The sequence below is a fragment of the Hemiscyllium ocellatum genome, chromosome 5 (assembly GCF_020745735.1).
Source record: "Hemiscyllium ocellatum isolate sHemOce1 chromosome 5, sHemOce1.pat.X.cur, whole genome shotgun sequence".
Classification (NCBI taxonomy): domain Eukaryota; kingdom Metazoa; phylum Chordata; class Chondrichthyes; order Orectolobiformes; family Hemiscylliidae; genus Hemiscyllium; species Hemiscyllium ocellatum.
In genome coordinates, this window is record NC_083405.1 from 122,785,838 (window position 1) to 122,807,231 (window position 21,394).

The 21,394-nt window shown below is 40.7% G+C and overlaps 1 protein-coding gene across 5 annotated transcripts in view; it reads left to right on the forward strand.

Moving 5' to 3' along the window:
* Nucleotides 1-21,394, forward strand: part of kmt2ca (lysine (K)-specific methyltransferase 2Ca) — a 590,636-nt gene that overhangs the window by 68,530 nt on the left and 500,712 nt on the right. For all 5 annotated transcript variants that reach the window (XM_060825139.1, XM_060825142.1, XM_060825140.1 and 2 more), the window contains exon 2: nt 19,614-19,775. In XM_060825139.1, the coding sequence (XP_060681122.1) occupies nt 19,615-19,775 (161 nt within the window). In that variant the 5' untranslated portion in view covers nt 19,614. The remainder of the gene's footprint in view (nt 1-19,613; nt 19,776-21,394) is intronic.

The window sequence follows — 21,394 nt, forward strand, 5'->3', positions numbered from 1 at the left end:
CCTCTGGCTCTGATTGGTCAAAATGTATCCAGGGATGATGGTGTCTGAGACATAGCCATACCTTAAAGATAGTGTCAGCCTATTGTTTGACTAGCCTGAGACAGCTTTGGCACTAACCCAAATGTTAGTTACAAGGACTTTGCAGGGTTGACCCCCTGAATCTATTACCCTTGTCATTCTAAATTCTAGTGGTTGTGGGTTTGGCACGTGCTATTTAAACCTCTGAATTTCTGTAGTGCAGTTTGTAAATGTCGCATGTTACTGCTGCTGTGCGTGGACGGATAAAATGTTTCATCAGAATCAATTCAAGACTTTTAGGATTAAATTGAGAAGATCTGTTGTCTAAATATTGTCTGTATTCCCTTGAATTTAGAAGGTTGCGAGCATGATGTAATTGAGGTGGAATATGCCTGAGTGTCTGAATGACTACCTTCTACCTTCTGTTACTGACTAGAATGATTGTTCACTAGAGCCTGGGTTACTCAGTAATGTCAATTTTAGTATTGCATTGAATCACGTACATGATTCTCTATGTACATAACACACCCTAGTATGTTATATCATGAACAATTTGGAAAACGAAATGGAAAATAAGTCCTTGTATTCTTGACTTTCTATGATTCTTAGATAATGAATTGTATTCCAAAGAGAACTGTAAAATACTGTTTTATTCTATGTACAAAACAATATTTTATGCCAACGCACTTTGGAGAATGAATCCTCATGACATGGATTGCCAGGGTGTGCGCGCGCACATAGGTTTGTGAAGAGCAGATGAAATCCAATAGTTGGTTTTAGCAAATTGTCATTCCAGAGGTGGTTGTCCCGAAGTAGAGGGCATAGGTTTAGAATGAGAGGGGAAAGCTATAAAAGGGATGTAAGGGAGAACTTTTCCACGCAGAGGATGGTGTGTATGGAATGAGTTGCCAGAGGAAGTGGTGGAGGCTGGTACAATCACAGCACTTAAAAGGCACCTGGATAGGTATATGTATTGGAAGTGTTTAGAGGGATATGGTCCAAGTGCTGGCAAATGGGACGAGATTAATTTAGGATATCTGGTCGGCATGGGCAAGTTCCACCAAAGGGTCTGTTTCCTTGCTGTGTATCTCTGACTCTATCTATGAACATAGTGTTTTAGTGGAGAGAAACTTATTTAAAATTTTGGGTCTGTTAAGGCTACTCCAGAGGAAGATCATTCTGCTTGGTTTCTCCAGCACTTTGTTTTTATTTCAAGGGCATTTGTAGATGTGGCGGGGGGTATCCCCAGAGCTACATTCTGTGCCAACTCTAACCTTAAATGTTTGAGCAGCAGGATGGCTTTTCCTGTATGAGATTAATCTTCAACAATTTCTTGTTTTTGTCCAGCAACAATCTTTCAGCGTGTAGTACATCCGATCGTATGAATTTGGAGTAGGAGTATGCCAATCCCTTGAGCTTGCTCTGCAATTCAATAAGATCATGGCTATTCTGATTGTAATCTGAAGTTTCCATTTTTGCCTACTCCAGATAGCCTTTCTACTATCTTTTCAGGAAAGCAGTACTAAGGACGTGACTCTGTAAAACAAAATATTTTCTCTCACCTGCCCCTGAATTTTAAAATGTGACCCCTAATACTATTTTCTCTCTTCAGAGGAAACTTCCTCTCCACATCAATCCTATCAAGGCCCCTTGGGATCATCTTTCAATCAAATCACCTCTTAGTCTAACAGGCACAAACCTCGCCTGGTACTCCTAAGACAGCCCCCTCCCACAACTCACTCACTCCACTGAGTAGTCTTGTGAACTGCCTTTTAATGCCTTTACTCCTTCCTGTGGCCAATACAGTGCACAGCAGCACTATAATTTTCTCAGTAGCCAGAATTTCAGAATTTCTCTGAATTCCAGAACCAGAAGTCATTGACATATTTGGTGGGCTAATTGCTGGGCAGTGAACATTGGAGTGGTTGTATGTGCACACACAGCTTTGAGGGAATGTTGGTGCACAGTACTGCAGATGCAAACTCATTGGTGCTCTATCTAAATGAAGTATAACCTCACTACTTTCATATTCACTTTGCCTCACAATAAATGATAACATTGCATTATCTTTCCTCCATTATTTGCTTTACCTGCATACTAACCTTTTGTGATTCACATAGAAGTGCACCCAAATTCTTCCACGTCTGTGCAACCGTGTCTTCTGTCCCTTCATCCAAGTAATTTTTATGATTGTAAACTGTTGATGTCTTAGCTCAAATCCTGTGTGTCCCACTTGTTAGATCATGCTACTCTGAAAAGTACCCATTTATGCTGACTGGCTGGCTAACTGGAAGCAGACAATCTTCAGTTCAAGCCACTGTTATCCCCAAGACTAAGTTTCTACTTTGTTATACAAACTCACCTTGAATTTTGTGGTCATCCAGCCCCCCCCCCACCTACCACTGTCATCTGAAAACTGAGATATTACATTTAGTTCCCTCATTGAAATTATTAATATATATTGTAATTAGTGGAGTTCTATCAGTAATTCCTGGGCACCCCACTGGTTATTGGTGACAGTTCAGAGAAGGTTTCCCAGGATGATCTCTGGGATGGAGGGATTGTCTGAGCAAAGATTAAACAGGTTGGAACTTTGCATTGGAGTTTCAAAGAATGAGTGGTGATATCATTGAAACATGTAGGATTTTTAAAGGGCTTGCTAAGTAAATGCTGAGGAGATAGTTTCCCTTATGGGGCAGCCAAGAATCAGACGCCATAGTCTGTGTCGAGATTGGAGTGGTGCTGGAAAAGCGCAGCCGATCAGGGAGCATCCAAGGAGCACGAAAATCGAAGTTTCAGGCAAAAGCTCCTCGGATGCTGCCTGACTGGCTGTGCTGGCAGAGCCCTTGTGCATATTTATGGCAGAAAATGATGGATTCTTGATCGGGGAATCAAGAATTTCAGGGAAAAGGCAAGAAAGGGTACTGGAACAATGTCGGAACAAGCGTAATCCTTTAGAATGGCTGAGCTGGTTGAGGGGGCTGAAAAGCCTACCCTGTTCCTATTTCTTATACCCTTAGGTTCACTGCCTGCCATTTGTTTATTTCTATTCTGTTTCCTGTCTGCCTTGGAGCGAATTTGGTCTTCGAACACAGTCTTTTCATACAGGCTGTCATGCAGCAAGAATTTGGACTTGGTGAGCAGTCAATTAAGTCAGGCCAGCCAGTGGAAAAGTAAACATTTTAAAGGGGCCTACAGCTATCAGGAATCAATCCAAACTCCGCACTTACCGCTGCTGCTTTAGATCTTGTGACCTCAAAAATCTAGTGCCACTGGGGGTCGTGACCCCTTGTTTGGGAAGTCCTGGATTAACCTTTTAAATTCTTTTAGTTGCTAATATAAACTGTTTTAAAATGGGTCGTTGGATCCACTTTTGGGAAAATTTCGGTTACGATGCTTCCACATCACAATCTAATGACCTCTCCTGCACTGTCCTTATGCACTTCGTATGGTATAATCTACCTGCACTGCATCACTGAACCGGCATCTATCAGACAACAAGTCAAATCAAAATTTTTTTTAAAAGTTGGAAGTGAAGAATAAGAGCGAACACCAATGCTCAAGAGCATAAGATCGATAAAAGATGAGGCAAACCAAGTGACTCATTTTAATCAACCTATTCCAAATACAAATGCAGTCCCATTTCACTCTGAACTGCAGCTGCCACTAATGGAATGCAAAACCAACTGTGTCAAGACATTAAACGATGCGGTGTGAAACCAGTCCAGTGACAAATCTCAGCGCACAAAATACAAACTCAAATAGAGTCGTAGAGATATATAGCACGGAAACAGACCTTTTCAGTCCAAATCGTCCGTGCCGATCAGTTATCCCAACCCAATGTAGTCCTACCTGCCAGCACCGGGCACGTATCCCTCCAAACCCTTCCTATACATATACCCATCCAAATGCCTCTTAAATGTTGCAATTGTACCAGCCTCCACCACTTTCTCTCTCTGGCAGCCCATTCGATACACGCAACACCCTCTGTGCAAAAACGTTGTTCCTTAGGTCTCTTTTATATCTTTCCCCTCTTCCCCCTAAACCTATGCCCTCCCAGTTCTGGACTCTACCCTGGGAGAAGACGCTACTCCATGATTTTATAAACGTGTATGAGGTCAGGCCTCAGCCTCCAATGCTCCAGGGAAAACAACCCTTGCCTATTCAACCTCTCTCTGTAGCTCAAATTCTCCAACCCTGGCAACATCCTAGTAAATCTTTTCTGAACCCTTTCAAGTTTCACAACATCTTTCCGATAGGAAGAAGACCAGAATTGCACGCAATATTCCAACAGTGGCCTAACCAATGTCCTGTACAGCCGCAACATGACCTCCCAACTCTTGTTCTCAATACTCTGACCAATAAAGGAAAGCATACCAAACGTCGTCTTCACTATCCTATCTACCTGTGACTCTCGAGGAGCTATGAACCTGCGCTACACGGTCTCTTTGTTCAGCAAAGAGTCACTAGGATCTTACCATTAAGTGTATAAGCCCTACTAAGATTTGCTTTCCTAAAATGCAGTACCTCACATTTATCTAAATTAAAGTCCATCTGCCACTCCTCAGCCCATTGGTTCATCTGATCAAGATGCTGTTGTAATCAGAGGTAACCTTCATCACTGTCTACTACACTTCCAATTTTGGTGTCACCTGCTAACTTAATAACTATACCTCTTTAAGCTCACATCCAAATCATTTATACCAATGACAAAAAGTAGTGGGTCCAGCACTGATCCTTCTGGCACTCCACTGGTCACAGGTCTCTAGTCTGGAAAATCAACCCTCCACCACCACCACCCTCTATCTTCTATCTTCATGCCAGTTCTGTATCCAAATGGCTAGTTCTTCCTGTATTCCATGAGATCTAACCTTGCTAATCAGTCTCCCACGGGGAACCTTGTCATACGCCTTACTGAAGTCCATATAGATCACAACTACTGCTCTGCCCTCATCAATCCTCTTTGTTACTTCAGAAAATCAAGTTTGTGAGACATGATTTCCCACGCAAAAAGCCATGTTGATTATTCAATCCCTCTACACCTCCATCCGCCATGACCAGGGCCTCCAAGCCCTCTGTTTTTTTTCCTCTCAAGACGTCCCCAACAGTACCCTTCCACCGACACATTCATTTGTTTGGCTGAACTGGTCCTCACCCTTAACAATTTCTCCTTTTGAATCCTCCCACTTCCTCCAGACCAAAGCGGTAGCCATGGGCACACATATGGGCCCCAGCTATGCCTGTCTCTTTGTTGGCTACGTAGAACAGTTGATCTTCCGCACCACTCCCCACCTCTTCCTCCGCTACATTGGTGACTGCAATGGCTCGTGCTCCCGAGAGGAGGTTGAGCAATTCATCAACTTCACCAACACATTCCACCCTGACTTTAAATTTACCTGGACCATCTCTGACACTTCCCTCCTCCCCTCCCTGGTGTGGGGGAGTCCAGAACTAAGAGGGCATAAGTTTAAGGTGAGGGGAAAGATGTAAGAGGCAGCTAAGGGGTAACTTTTTCATGTGGGATGCAATGTGTATGGAATGGGCTGCCAGAGGAAGGGTTGGAGGTTGGTACAATTACAACATTTAAAAGGAACCTGGATAGCAAGCGTTCAGAGGAAGATAGGCCAAGTGCTGGCAAATGAGACTAGATTAGGTTAGGATATCTGGTCGGCATAGACGGTTTGGACTGAAGGGTATTGTTTTTGTGCTGTAACTCTTCTCTGACTGTGGACTGTGCAATCACTGCGATCCTAATAATAATTCCTGTACACCCCACTAGTCATTGGAGGCAGTTAAAAGAAGGTTTGCTAGGATAATCTCTGGGATGGAGTGGTGATCTCATTGAAACATGTAGCATTCTTAAGGGCCTTGGTACTAAATGTTAAAGCAAGGTTTCCCCACTTTTGGCTGCATTTCAACCTGGAAAATACCCTACAATTATTTGAGAAAAAAAGGACTTTCCAACTTTGGAAACAAATAGAGAAATTTTTGGAGAAGTTCAGCAAGTCTGGTAGTATTTGTGGAGAGAGAAAGAGTTAATGTTTTGAGTACAGTGACCTTTTAGAATGCTTCCCAACTGGTTCCTCTATTTGCTTTTAGCAACTGTTTTAATTGTCTGTTCTACTCGCCTGGTGTACCTGAAAGTAGGATTCTAGATTGATCACAGTTAATACTTTTAAAGAGCTTCCACAGATTTAGCTGGCATAGTGGCTCATTGGTTAGCACTGCTGCCAGAGATCCAGGTTTGATTCCAACTCTAGTGACTGTCTATGTGGAGTCTGCACACGTTCCCCATGTCTGCGTTGGGATCCTCCGGGTGTTCTACTTTCCTCCCAGAATCCACAGATGTGCAGGTTAGGTGGGGGTGTGTGCATCGAAGTGGGATGCTGTTCGGAGGGATGGAGTGGATTCAATGAGCAAAGTGTCTTGCTTCCACACTGTAGGGATTCTCTGATCCATTTTGTCCCACCTTCTTCAACCTCATTCAAGGAAAAAAAGTTGTCGTAGCACTTTGGGCATTATATTTAGAATTTAACTCTGCTGTTGAGAGTCCTGGCAAATGTCAAGTGGAACCCCAAATCTGAGGTTCGTCTTAACATCCAGAATTATATTCACTGCAGGTTAGAGTGGCCTTCATTTTATGAGCTTTGGATGACTGTAAATTCAGCTCTAAAGAATGAGTGGAGATTTCATGGAGATCTATAAAATTCTAACAGGACTAAATTGTAGATGCAGGAAAGATGCTTCTGATGGTGTGCCCGTCCAGAACTGGGGCCACTGTCAAAAGATATGGGGACTGAGTTGAAGAGACACTCTTTACCCACTGAGTAGTGAGCCTGTGGAATTTGCCACCATAGAAAGCAGTCAAGGCCAAATCATTGTGTGGTTTCAGAAGGAGTTGGATATAGCACTTGAAGCTGAATGGATCGGGGATGTGATGGCCTCGTGGTATTAGACTGTTAATCCAGAAACTCATCAACTGCTCTGAGGACTCCAGATTGAATCCTGCCCTGGCAAATGATGGAATTTAAATTCGGTAACATCTGGAATTCAGAATCTAAGGATGAGTATGATTGTTGGAAAGATCCATCAGCTTCACTGGCCTTCAGGGAAGGAAATCAGCTGTCCTTACCTGGTCTGGTCTACATGTGACTCCACACCTACAGGAATATGGCTGACTCTCAACTGCTTTTTGAAATGGCCTTGAAGCTATTCAGTTGTATTGCTGCAGAGTCTAAACAAAGAAATGCCACTGGATGGACCACCTGGCATTGACCTGGGCACCTTTCCTAACGGCGTGTGAACTGCAGCAATTCAAGAAGGCAACTTTCTTGACAGCGACTTGGAGCAGCCAATTAATACTGGCCTAGCCAGCGTCACCCATCTTCCACAATTGAATAAAGTAAGTGGGGACAAGGTATTGAATTGATTGGTCAGCTTCGAGAGTAATGAATGTTGGTGGTGCAGACTCTAAGGACCAAATGGCCACCTCCTTATTTCCATTGTTTCTATGCTTAATAACTGAAGCTGCCGCCACTCCTCCATGGAATTCCCTCAGTGCTTGATGACCGAAACCATATCACCTCCTCTTGACAATTGTTTAACTCTTCTAAATTTTCATTTGGGTGTCTCAAGGTCTGAGGCATGAAAATGAAGTGACACGAGGTGGAAGTTTGGGAACAGTTGAGTTAATCTTTTCATCAATCCTGTCTGATACACCAGATATTTATGTATATACTTGTGTATCATCTCTACATATGAGTCACCTGACATAGAATCACTTCAGCTGGGGCAACACAATGAATGTGAAAGTCAATCTGTTTCCACATGACACTTAAACTGCATTCACCGTATGTTTCAGATTCCAGGTTCTGTATCAAGTAACTTAGTTTGTCCACTAGCGAAGGTATTTTTTTGTTTGGACTGCAGTATTTTTCCGTTGATCACTCTAGTAGTTGAAGAATTAGTTGAACTTGCAAAGGGAGATTAGGCCAAATAATGGCCAAGACCTGGCTTCAAAGACAGGAGTCCAGCTGCATGCTTCTGGTCATAAGTCTTATTGCATTTTTAAGGAAAAAAAAATTCTCATACAGTAGTGCCTCGACTTACGAACTTAATCCGTTCCGGGACGCGGTTCGTGAACCGAATCAATTTTTCCCATTGTTCATAGCGTAAGAATACTTGGACGTAGCAACGAACGCTGTTCACAGCGCACGCGCCAAAGACTAACTGAATGAGATCATGCGGAGCCCGAGAGCTTTTGCATTCAACAAGTGCGTAGCAAAGCAGAACATTGAAACCACGCGGTCGCACATGGGCTTTTTGCGTTCGTACCTTCATTTGTACCTTGAATTTCATATGTACATTGAAGCAAACTTTTACGTACAATCCTATTTGTAAAGCGATTTGTTCGTGAATGGGATCGTTCATATGTCGAGGCGCTACTGTGCTTTGATCTGGTGATGCAGCATGCGAGTTGACATTTTTAACAATACCACTGGAACTGACAGGAGTGTTGTTTGCATGGCAGCAGATGGGCTATTGCATTGTTCTAACGGAAATGATTTCATGTCAGGATACCCATTCAATAGATTACTAAATAGCCCAGTCCTGACATCTATGTCCTGGTGGAGTTTGTGTTTCTGAGCCACATTGTATTTATGCATTGCAAATTACAGCTTGTTACATGTGTGCATATGTTCACTGTGCCACTTCAAGCTTGTGATATGTTAAGTAATTCCGTATTCTAAAACAAAATGAGCATAAACTTCTCAAAGCTGTGGATCTAAGTTCGCTCAATTGTAAATATGGTGTAAAATCAGAATACTTAACATTTCTCAAATTCGCAAGCAAACATTCCTAAACAAAATTTCCAAAACCTTTGTTATCATCAAAGATGGGATTGACTACCCTAATACATTCATGTTTAGGGTTACATGAGACATTGCCATTTGGAAGAAGAGCTGCTGGGGGCTAAACAGTGTTGAAGAAACACAGCAGGCCTGGTAGCATCTGTGAAGTGTGAAATAGTGTTAATGTTTTGAATTGGTTACGAGTGGTGTGCCACAAGGATCTGTTTTAGGAACATTGCTCTTTGTCATTTTTATAAATGACTTAGATGCAGGTGTAGGTGGATGGATTAGTAAATTTGTAAAGTCGGTGGAGTCGTGGACAGTGTGGTTGAACGTGACAGGTTGCAGAGTTCTTGGATAAACTGCAGAATTGGGCTGAGAGGTGGCAAATGGAGTTCAATGCAGCTAAATGTGAGATGATGCACTTTGGGAAGAATAACAGGAAGGCAGAGTACTGGGTCAATGGAAAGATTCTTGGTAGTGTGGATATGCAGAGGGATTTGGAGTCCATGTACATAGGTCCCCGAAAGTTGCCACCCAGGTGGATATGCTGTTAAGAAGGCATGCAGTGTGTTAGGTTTAGTTAGAGGAATTGAGTTCCGGAGCTGCAATATCATGCTGCAACTATATAAAACACTGGTGCGGCCACACTTGGAATATTGTGTACAGTTCTGATCTCCATATTTTGCAAAGGATGTGGAAGCATTGGAAAAGGTGCGGAGGAGATTTACAAGGATGTTGGCTGGTCTGGAGGGAAGGTCTTATGAGGAAAGGATGAGAGACTTGAAGCTGTTATCATTGGCAAGAAAAAGGCTAAGAGGGAATTTGATAGAGATGTACAAGATGATCAGAGGATTAGATGGGATAAACAGTGAAAGTCGTCTTCCTAGGATGATGACGTCAGCATGTACGAGGGGGCATAACTACAAATTGAGGGGTGATACATTTAAGACAAATGAGAGAGGCAGTATCTTTATGCAGAGAGTGGTAAGGGTGTGGAGTGCACTACCTGCTAATGTAGTCAACTCGAGTCACATTAGGGAGATTTAAACAATCCTTAGATAAGCACGTGGACGATTTTGGGGTAGTGTAGGGGGAAGAGCTGAGAATAGTTCACAGGTTGGTGCAACCTCGAGGGCCGAAGGGCCTGTTCTGCGCTGTATTGTTCTATGTTCTAATCTAGTATGATGCTCCTCTGTCCATAGGCCTGCTGAGTTTCTTCAGCTGTTTTTTGTATGTTACGTTTCCAGCATCATTTGATTTTATGAAATTGTTAAACATTTATCTTTGCAGTCCATCTTCTTAAAATCTATGGGTGGTGGGTATCTGTCTGGACCAGCATTTATCACTGTTCTCTAGTTCATCCTGACAAGATGATGTGAACTGCCTTTTATTGAACTACAGCATTCCATTTGTTTTAGATAGTCCTATAATGCCATTGGTGATGCAGTTCTAGGATTTTGACCTAACAACAGTGTAGGATCAGTGATATATTTCCAAGACAGAATTGGGAGTTGCTAGAAGGGGAGCTTGCAAGTGATGGTATTCCCATGTGTTTGCTGCCCTTGTCATTCTGGATAGAAATGGTTATGGGTTTGGAAGGTGCTATCTCAAGAGTCTTAGTGATTCTGTGCACTTTATCTTTGTAGATGGTGCACGCCTCTATTACTGAGCTTCAGTGGTGGAGAGATTACATATTTGTGAGTATAGTGCTGATCAAGCAGTTGCTTTGTCCTAGATAGTGTTAAGCTTGTGTGTTGTTGGAGCAGGAATTATGCAATCAAGTGGGAACAATCCACCATGTGCCTTGTAGTTGAAAGACAGGATTTTAGGATTTGAACTGCAGAATTCCAAGATTCTGAGTAGCTCTTGTAGCATTACCTTGAATTTCAGCCTTGGAAGATCAATTTACTAGTCATGCGATTCAATATCAAGTTTGTAGGGAATGGTGATCTTGAATGAAATGTTCGGTGAAATTAGGACGCAACTTTTTTAAAAACACTAAAGACATCCATATTTTGAATTTTACTCGTTATGAAGATGGGTCATCTGAAATACCAATTTTGAATGTCATTGACATCTGTCTATTGCTTGGATATTTTGGAGAGAGCACTCTGCCAAGTGAAGGAGAATGCCCCCTACTTCAACCAGTGTTGTGACTGCATAGAACACACATTATTCCAATGCTGGTGGCAAACTTGCAACACTTCCACCTTTTCAGAGGTCCATGACCAGTGTGTAAGTAATAAACATACTGGACTCTTTCCCCCTTTCCCCCCCCTCCCCTCCCCCTCCTCTGGATTGTTATTTTGAGAACAAACTGTGTAAATGATGTGATGATCATATTTTCTAATGCATGAGCAAATGTATTGATTAAAGTTATTCATTGTGTGCATATTTCAAAATCTGTGCATTAATTGAAATTGGTCATTTATCCCTTTTAGCTTTAAAAATGTTAGATCATTGAAACATATGATTATTTTCATGAAAGCTTAGACGTGTTTAGCCACTACAGGTAATGATTCTATTGCCAAACCAACCTGGCTGCAACCAGAGTGTTAGATGAGCTGGTGCCAAAACTAGCTGACTTATTTAGCCACTTTTGAGCCAATTGCATTTACTGTTTGGCTCCAGAAATATTTTTCTGTGGGTGGGCTGGCCTTTCATTGCAGCGCTGCAAGCCAAATATTTGACTGATGCCTTGTTGTTTGAGACTGTTAATCATGCTTCCAATCAGTTTGCATTGGAACTGCTTGATTTGCCCAATAATGTAACTGGGCCATTTGCACAGGTTTGTTGAACTGATGAGGTTTGGCTTCAGGAGATTGCATTTGAGTGATATGGGCCAATTCTGGTGTTTGGCTTGTGGAACAAGTTGTCTTTGCTGTGCTAGAGTTCATTTCTTGATGGCTTTCATCTGCCACGTTTGGAGTACAGTACCAGCTATAGAGGAGTTGAAATCCCATTCCAAAAGAAGCAATTTACAATCTGAAAGTATATAAAAGTGATCCAATTTATGTATGCAATCATTTAATTTTGTTTCTGCAAGATGCTTAGTCCAAGGATAAAATGTCAACTAGTTGTTTTTGACTTCTTTCTGTGACTCACATTCTCCAGGACTTTTTTAATACTATAATCTTCCCTGGAATGTGATCATCGTGGACAAGGCCGCTATTTGTTCCATTTTCCTAATTGCTTTTGAAAAGTGCAATGTCTGATTTTTGTGGAATTTATCTTTTGCTTTGAGCTTACTAATTCTGAAACAAGTTGCTGCCACTTGTTTCTCTAACATTTCTCACCACTTCCTGTTAGAAACTAGACTGAATAGCTTCTGTTCACTTGCAGGCACTGAAACTGCCTTGATCAGTCTCAAACAATATTATTCTGCAGTATCCTCTCTTGACCTGAGTACAACCTTTTGACATTATTCTTCTTTCATTTGTGATAAAGTACTTTTGTTGTTCCAGTAATAGCTATTGCGTTGTGACCTGCATATCTCCTGCAATGGTTTTTCCTCCTGACCTTGAACACTGTATCCTGTTCCTTACCAATGTGTTGATGCTGTTGTTGACTATATCTACAAACACTGGTTCAAATTTAATTTGTATATCAATTATACACTCCTTTCAAAATTCATTCGTATAATTTCTCTTGACTGGGCTATTTTTCCTGTAGTGCTGAAGGCTGAGGGGATACATTTTATAAAGGTTTATAAAATCATGAAGGGTATGGAAAGGGTGAATAGCCAAGTTCTCTTCCTTGGGGTGAAGAATTCTAAAACTAGTGGGTATAGTTTTATAAAGTTATGATGTCTTTAGTTTTTTTGTTCAACAGGGGTTGTAAAGTCAGTGGCACCGAAGTAGCTAACAGACATTGTGTAAGTCAACAATTCAAGGAGGCCTTTAGTTTTTTTTAAATACAATAATGAAAGGGGACTGGCCAGTTCTCCCAGTTCAGGTTTTTTCTAGCTTGGTTCAGTTTTTTTTTAGCAGAGAGTCCGAAACTAGTACCAGAGAAGCAGCTACAGTGAAAAGAGATTCCATGCTTCACCAAATGTCTTGCCTGAACTTTCTAATCTCCTCCCTGTAAGAAGAATTTACCTTTTTACCAAGGGATGTGTGTATGGGATTTAGCGGGCTTTGGAACAGTTTTAAGTTGTGATTTTGAGTCAGTTATGTTATCAAGTAAGTTGTTATTCTAAATTCTGTTTAATTTTGTTCATGTTTCATATGAATATTTAAATAATTTCTTGTTTTATTTAAAGCTGAGTGATTTGACCAGCTGCATCACTCCTCGAACATCCACCCCACAACTGCCTTAAAAAGAAAAATTTAGGGTCTGGACTACCTTTAAAATGTTTGAAGGGGTCTGGCTTGGTCCATAACAAAGATGTAAAAGGGACCCAAGGGGCAGTTTTTTCACGCAGAGGGTGTTGTAAGTAAGGAATGAGCTGCAGCAGGAAGTGGTTAAGGCTGGTACAGTTACAATGTTTAAAAGCCATTTGGATGGGTATATGAATAGGAAGGGTTTGGAGGGATATGGACCAAATGCCGGCAAATGGGACTAGATCAGTTTAGGCTATCTGGTCAGCACCATTGAGTTGGTCTGAAAGGTTTGTTTCTGTTCTGTATGTTTTTGTGACTCTAATATGGTTTTGTGTTGCTTTGTACTAATGTTAAGTTGTTGCTGACTTAGAACCTTTCATAACTTCACTTTATTGAAAACAAAGCCATCCAATTCAGACCCTACCTTAGTTCATTGTCCTATTTCCCTTTTTATGTGTATTGGTTTCCCTAAGCTCATCAGAAGTATGTTATCTGGGCATTCTGATCAAGAATGTGATTCACTGTCCTCATTGTATTTTCACCAAGGTTGTCAACCTCCTGGTCCAAAGCATAATCACACTTTACAACTCCTAACATCTGGACTCAGCTGCAGCACTTTTGCTGCCTTAAATTCATCTAAATGTTTTCCAGCTCTTTCAGATCTATGCTATATTCCATATTGCCATTTATTTATTGCCAGTTTCATGTAGCCCCCAAATGGATCTCAGTCCCTCAACTTGTTAGGAATATAGGAATATGTTAGGTTCTTTTCCTGAGGTTTCACACATGGGATACAATTTGCACACACCACCTTCTGCAAACAGTTAAAGTTTGTACAAGCTAGGTGACCTCCTTTGACCCCCACCTCTCAGGCATGAGAGATCAAGCCAAAAGAGGCACTGAACAAAGAAAATACATATCCTTTATATAGGTCAGTTGGCCATGCTTACAGATACTCTGGTTGGTCCACCGTAGTCACATACCACTCAAGACAACATCACAGTTACATGCTACTCCAGGTATAATAGTAGGATGAGATCATCCTCCGAGATGATGTAAATGTCAATACCCTAATTCTGGGGAATCATGCAAACTATTTCTTGATTCCGTTATTCCCCAAGACAATGCAGATGCGACATACCTAGCTTCAGGGGATGGCTAGAAAGCATTTCTGAATGGAAGAGATTGAAAGTTTAATTTGATAATAGTAGAGGGAGTAGGAGCAAATCACTGTCGAATTGGAGTGGGGGGTCATTCGTATTCTTGCATGAATGTCATCCCTACTCACTTCCAGAATGTTCATTTAATGCAGTTTAACTCTTTAGTATCACATTAATGCCTGATAGATATTTCCATTTAATCTTTTACGATTACGAACAGAGGTAGTCTACTTGCTCTTCAAGCCTGCTGCACTGTTGAATGCAATAACGGCTGATCAAAATGCTTTAATCACATTTTGCCCACATGAATCCCCTAACCGTGTATGCCATTGGCAATCCGAAGTCTTATCAATCTTGACTTTAAATATACTGAAAGGCTCAGCCCTCTGAAATAGAGAATTCGAAAAATACGTAACCCTCTGAATGAAAACAAAGTTTCTGCATCTTGCTCCTAAATGGCATCCCACTGGATCTACAATGCCCAACCAGGGGAACTATCTTACCTGTATTTTTTCCATCAATCTGTTAAGTATTTTGTCAATTTCAATGAGTTCTTTGAAACATTGAATACAGGTCCGGTTTGCCAAATCTTTCTTTCTTTCTTAGAACGGTCCAGCTTACCCAGGAACAAGTCTGGTGAATCCTTAATTGCAGTCCCTCAGTGGCAACAGTATAGCTTTTCTTGGTAAGGAGACCAAAACTGCACATTGTACTCCAGGTGTACTCTAATCAAGCTATACAATTTAAACAGAGCTTCCCGATTCACTGTTCGATATTCACTTTCAATAAAGGCTAACATTCTATTAGCCTTCCTGCTTGCTGCTCCTGTGTAGTACCCTTCATTGACTTGTTCACAAGAGTGTCCCAAGTACCTTTACACCTGTACACTTTCCAACATCTTTTTGCGTCAGTTCGTCCTACCAAAGTGAAGTGCCTCACGTTTTTTCACATTATATCCGACTCACTAGGCCTGTTCAGCTTTACATCCTCTTCAGAACGTGTACTCGTTTTTTAATCTTTTTGGATTTTAATGGAGTCTTCTGCTCCTGTTAGTTGCTTAATTATCCATTAACCCTAACCCTGCTTACAAGTGCATTTAGCAGATCGGACTATGGCAGGATTTCAGAGCTTGGGTCTGATTGGTTGGTTGAGACACTGTTTATCCCCAAGACTTCAGTTACAAGAACAGGGAAAGGGCTGAGTATTTATTGATCAGTCAGGAGGTCACTTGTTAAATCATTTTCAGTCATTTGCAATACTTTGGTCAACATTTTTTTTTCTTTTGAGTTGAGCATCACAAATGAGGGTACCATTTATTGCCAATCCCTAAATTGCATTTGGAAAGGAGACGGTGAACTATCTGAACTACTAAAATGACTTGTATAACTAACAATATGAAAGAAAAATGCTTGGCTGGCTGCAGTTGCGAAGAAATGCAGAGTTTGACAGCGATCATTAGAGAGCAGAATTTTTTGATTGGTTTGCCTATTGCTGGACTTAAATTTGAGTTAATCAAAGTTTCTAATAGGGCCCTTTCCAAGAATGAGCTATGTAGACACAAAATTAACTTAGACCTGTTCCCATACAACGTGGATGCTACGCCGAATGGAATGCTGTTCTTAATCTTTGTTGAATCAATATCAGTAGTCGGGGTGGGAAATTCCCATTCAGAGAGCACCATTAGTTCAAGGACCAAAAGAGTGCGTCTGGTCACATCTTGAAATCTATTGAAAATCTTAAATTACATGTTTAGCCACTTGTCCTCAGGTCTGATGCTTAACAATAAAATTATTGCTTCAAATAATTGCTGAATGAATTAATGATTTAAATAGGTTCTACTTTTGAAATTCCGATCCAAGTATGCATTTCTTAAACCATTTTAGCAATAAATAAGATTTGGCAATGAAGTTTTCTGCAGTACACACTGGTGATCCAATTAATGTTAAAGAATATCAGGGAGGAAGTTAGTACTGTTATCATCATTAGAGAACTAGTAGTAGCCAAACTAATGGGATTAAAGCTAGATAAATCCCCTGGTTCTGATGGCTTGCATTCTAGGATCCTAAAAGTAGTAGCTAGATATAGTGGATCCTTTTGATTGTTTACAAAAATCCATGGATTCTGGAAAGTACCTGAGGATTGGAACGTTGCTGATGTGATACCCATTCCCAAAAAGAGTTAAGTCATAAGATAAGAGCCCATGGTAATGGATGTAGCATATTAGCTAAAGGGCAGGAAACCGTGAGGGGTTCTTTTTCAGGTTGGCGACCTGTAGCCAGTGGAATTCCACAGGGATCACAGCTGTTTACTAGTGACTTAGAGGAAGGAAGTGAATAGCCAAGCTTGAAGATAACGCAACAGGTCAGGCTGCGAGGGGATGCAAACAATTTAGAGAGAGATTGATAGGTGAAGTAAATGGACAAAATATGGCACTTCTAGTATATGTGGGAAAATGAGAAATTTTTCATTTTGGAAGGAGAACAAAAGAACAATATTTTTTAAGGGGTGAAACTGCAGAAAGCTGCAACACAAGGGGCTTGCAGGTATTTGCTCACTCAGCACAAAGCTTACAAATGGGTTCAGTAGATAATCAAAGGCTAATGGTATGGTAGCCCTGACCTTGTTAATGATCTTGCCAGTTCATATCCTGTGCAGACTAACCTGTATGCCTTATTCTGTTCCCTTTTTTTAAACCCTATGATCTGTATGTCCTGCTCACAAACAAATTTTTCACTGTACTTAGGTACATGTGACAATAAGTTAAATCAATCAATGTTCAGGGGGTTGGAGTATAAAACAAAGAAGTTTCAATGCAACTATACAAAGTTCCTGTGAATACACATTTATATTACTGAGATATGTTTTGGTCCCCTTGTCTCAGGAAAAATATCACTTCATTGGAGGCCGTTCAGTGACGGTTCACTAGGATGATTCCCCAGTATGGAGAGATTGTCTTATGAGCAAAGATTAAACAGTTTGGGACTCTATGCCCTGGAATTTAGAAGAATGAGAGGTGACCTCATTGAAACATATGGGATTCTTAATGGGCTAGGTAGGATGAATGCTAGAGGATGTTCCCCTCATTAGACAGTCTAGGACCAGAGACCATAGTCTCTCAATAAAGGGGCATCATTGTCAGGATGAGAGGAGGAGGATATTCTTCTGAGGGTTGTGAATCTTTGGAACTCCTTGTCCCAGAGTTGTCAGGGGTAGAGGTCTTGGGAATATTTAAGGTTAAGGTAGGTAGATCCTCGATTAGTAAGGGAATCGAAGGTTAAGGGAAGACGACAGGAAAGTTGATGTAAGGAATGTCTGGTGGCTCATGATCATACATGATCCTGTTGAATGAAAGAGCAGGCTGAAGGTGCCAAATGGCTTACTTTTGTCTGTTTCTTACGGTCTTATTTATGGATGGGCAATAAATGTTGCCCTTCATAATGATACTCACCCTATGAAAGAATTTTTTAAAGATTAACTAGAATTTTGTAGATGATGGAAAGACTAACCAGTTAGGATATGAGCTACTTGTCAAAAAATACCAAACCAGCCTTTCCCCTGTTAATGTAGTCAAAGTCCTGAGAACTGAACAATCTCTCAACCAAGAGATCACATCAAAACTGTGCAACCTGCCACATCCAATTGTAAATAATCATAGATAATTAAGCAACTAACAGGAGAAAGAGACTCCAGAAGTATAACGTGAAAAAATATATAGGAGAAAGTGAGAACTGCAGATGCTGGAGATCAGTGTGTGTGTGGTGCTGGAAAAGCACAGCGGGTCAGACAACATTCTGAGGAGCAGGAGAATCAGTGTTTCGTGCATATTCCTGATGAAGGGCTTATGCTCAATGTTGATTTTCCTGCTCCTCGGATGCTGCCTGACCTGTTGTGAAGAATATTTTTCATGGATGTGTTTATTTTGGCACTGAATTCAGTTGACCTGATTATTAATAAATTATCTGTACTGAAATGTGAAGATTGTAGTTGATGTATCCAATGGATGTTTTTCCATTTCATGAAAGAATTTTGAATGAATTTCACTTTTGCCTTGTTGCATTTTGTTTCCACGTTTTGTGCAAATTCCTTTTGTCTAATAAACAGACTTATAGCATAATTTTATTGGTCCTAATTTCGCAGGCTGAGCGGAATTGGGTGTTGGGATGTTGATTGTTTCTATGATTTCTAGCACAATTGATTCCTGTTCTCAACAGTTGTTATCTTGTACAAAATAGTGAAAAAATGGATTTCAGACTCTTACTGCACCACCAGTTCCGTTCCCCCCCCCCCCGCCCTCGCTGTCCTCTTCCCACCCCAAAAAAGGGCAGGTGATTGAAATTCCAGAGTAAACAACTTTGGGCTGCATTTGGGCATTCACTTGTTTTTGATAAGTTATAATTTGTCTAATGGGAATCTGTGTTGAAACTTTCAAAGCATCCAGTCAGTTCTTGATCTGATTTGCAATTGCTGACTCACTGAAGGTAGTGGATTCAAGACCTGTTTCCTCGTTCAGCTTTGCCAATTAAATGACACAAGATCACAATAATTAAAATGGAGAAGGTTTTCACTGAAATTTGGCAATGAAAATTCAAACCTGGTGCAATTTAACTTACTGTTTTCCCCACTTAACCAGTTTATGTTGCTTAGTTATCTTTTGAGAATGTTTGACAAGCAAGCCTTAACATCTAAAATATTGTGCCAAACATTGATTCATGGCATTAATCTTTGATGTTGGTAACTCTGAATGCCCTGTTGTGTTCTTTAGGTATGAAAAGTAGCTAAATGTACAGTATAGTGATGCTTTGCTGTTTAGTAAAAGACAAAACTTTTCTACTTTTCTTTATTACTCTGAGTGTTGATTTCTTTTTGGTGTCTTTCTTCAAAGTTTGTTTGAACCAAGTTACTTTGACAAAGTGGTTAGTCGGCAGGCACTCTTAAGACAAGTGGATTTTTATTCGATGTAACATTGAATCTTACTAGGATTGGTGATTAAAATGGTGAGGCAAATAAAAGCCTTTCAATAATAATGCATGTCATACCCAAATTCTGCAATGAAACAATGAAGTCCTTTACAGTAAAACAAGTCTGTGTTAGCAGCTAATGGTGAAATCTATTATCACTACGAGACCGTGCCAAGGAGCAATGTTGTGTTTAAAGTAAAATGTTCACAGAATCATCTAAATCTCTGGCTGTAATTAATCTGTCAGATTTGATGTTCACTTTTAAATTCCCTAACCTTTTTATTTTTTCACTCTTCTTAGAATGTCATCAGAGGACAAAAGTGTGGAACCTTCTGACCTGGGACCGCCACCTCTGTCTGCTGCCCTAGTGGCTGCTCCTGTTGGTAGCCCTGTAAATAATGACAAACGACCAAGGGGCCGACCTCGCAAAGATGGCACAACTTCTCTGCAGAAGAAGAAGAAGTAAGTGAAATCTGCAAAGTAATTGGCACCAATGAAATTAAAACATTATTTATTTGCAATAGGTTTGTGCTATGATGTTGAAGGCTCTTAAGATAAGGTAGTAATATTTTGACTGTGTTCTTAGCCTGTTAAAGTTTACATGTATTGTAGTCTCTTTTTTTGAACAATTCATGTTTGAGGACAGGGCAATGACTTGACAAATATTAATTTCTTTTTGCACTCTCCATTTCATAAGAATTCTTGGAAATAAATCTGTAGTATTTTTTTCTCTTGAGATACTTTGATCAGTAATTTTGAGCCCTCATATATAGATCTTCAATTCATATGACATTCTAGTGTAATTGTCACTTGACAGTAAAGAATATGAATATTGCTGAAAAGAGGCATATTGCCAAAGCTTTTCATCCTGTACTTATCAGGATGAATGCAAGAATGAAACGGTTCAAATAATCACAGCAATTTATACTACAGGAAATTTTTTGTGTACGTTGTTGTGACTGTTTGACATTTGTCATTTTTTGGTTTGACATGCTGAGTGTAGGATGAAAAGCTTTGACAACACGTTTTGCTTTTCAGTATTACTCTTAATTATTTTGGGTAAGGTGAAGGAGTGTCTTATGTTTTGTTATTACAAGATGAAAAATGCTGGTTGATGGGTAGGATAACCATCCAGTTGGTACAGCAAAAGGAGAAAATTTATATTCCAGTATTTCCACCTCAGTGACTCCTTTTTCTCTTTTTTTCCTCATAAGTTAGGGATTGTTTGCTATATTAAATGTACTATGTTTCATCCTTGTCATAGGGTTTATTAGTGTGATTGCATCAAACTTGAATGAAGTATACACAATCCTGAATGGTCTTGATTGACAAGGTTGTTATGGAAAGGATATTTCTGTTGTGGGTTAGCACAGAACTAGAGACGTTGTTCGAAAGTCGGGGGTTACTTTTAAGGCAAATTATATTTTACCTCTGAGGGTTGAGAGATATTTGAACTATGACTCAGAAGATAGAGGTAGATGGTCATTTCATATTTTTGAGTTGGAGGTAGATAAGTGCTCAAAGTGTCGTGCTGGAAAAGCACAGCTGGTCAGGCAGCATCTGAGGAGTAGGAGCGTCGACGTTTCGAGCATGAGTTCTTAATCAGGAGTGAGGGTGTAGCCCAAGGGAGCTGAGACACAAGTGGATCCCCCAAAGGATCCTTCCACATCTGACCTGTACTTCCACATACGTCATTTGCTGTATCCATTGCTCTCTATGTGGTCTCCTTTACATTGGGAAGACGGGATGCCAACTTGTGGAAAATTTCAGAGAACGTCTCTGGGGGGACACGCACTAAACAACCCCACCGTCCTGTGGCTGAACACTTCAACTCCCCCTCTCACTCCACCAAGAACATGCAAGTCCTGGACCGCCTCCACCACCAAGCTCTAGCCACCTGATGCATGGAGGATGAACACCTCACCTTCTGCCTTAGGACCCTCTAACCACATGGGATCAATGTGGATTTCACCAGTTTCCTCATTTACCCTCCCCCCACTTTATTCCCTGATCCAACCTTTGAACTTGACACTGCTCTCTTGAACCGTCCAACCTGTCCATGTTCCTTCCCTCCTATCCGC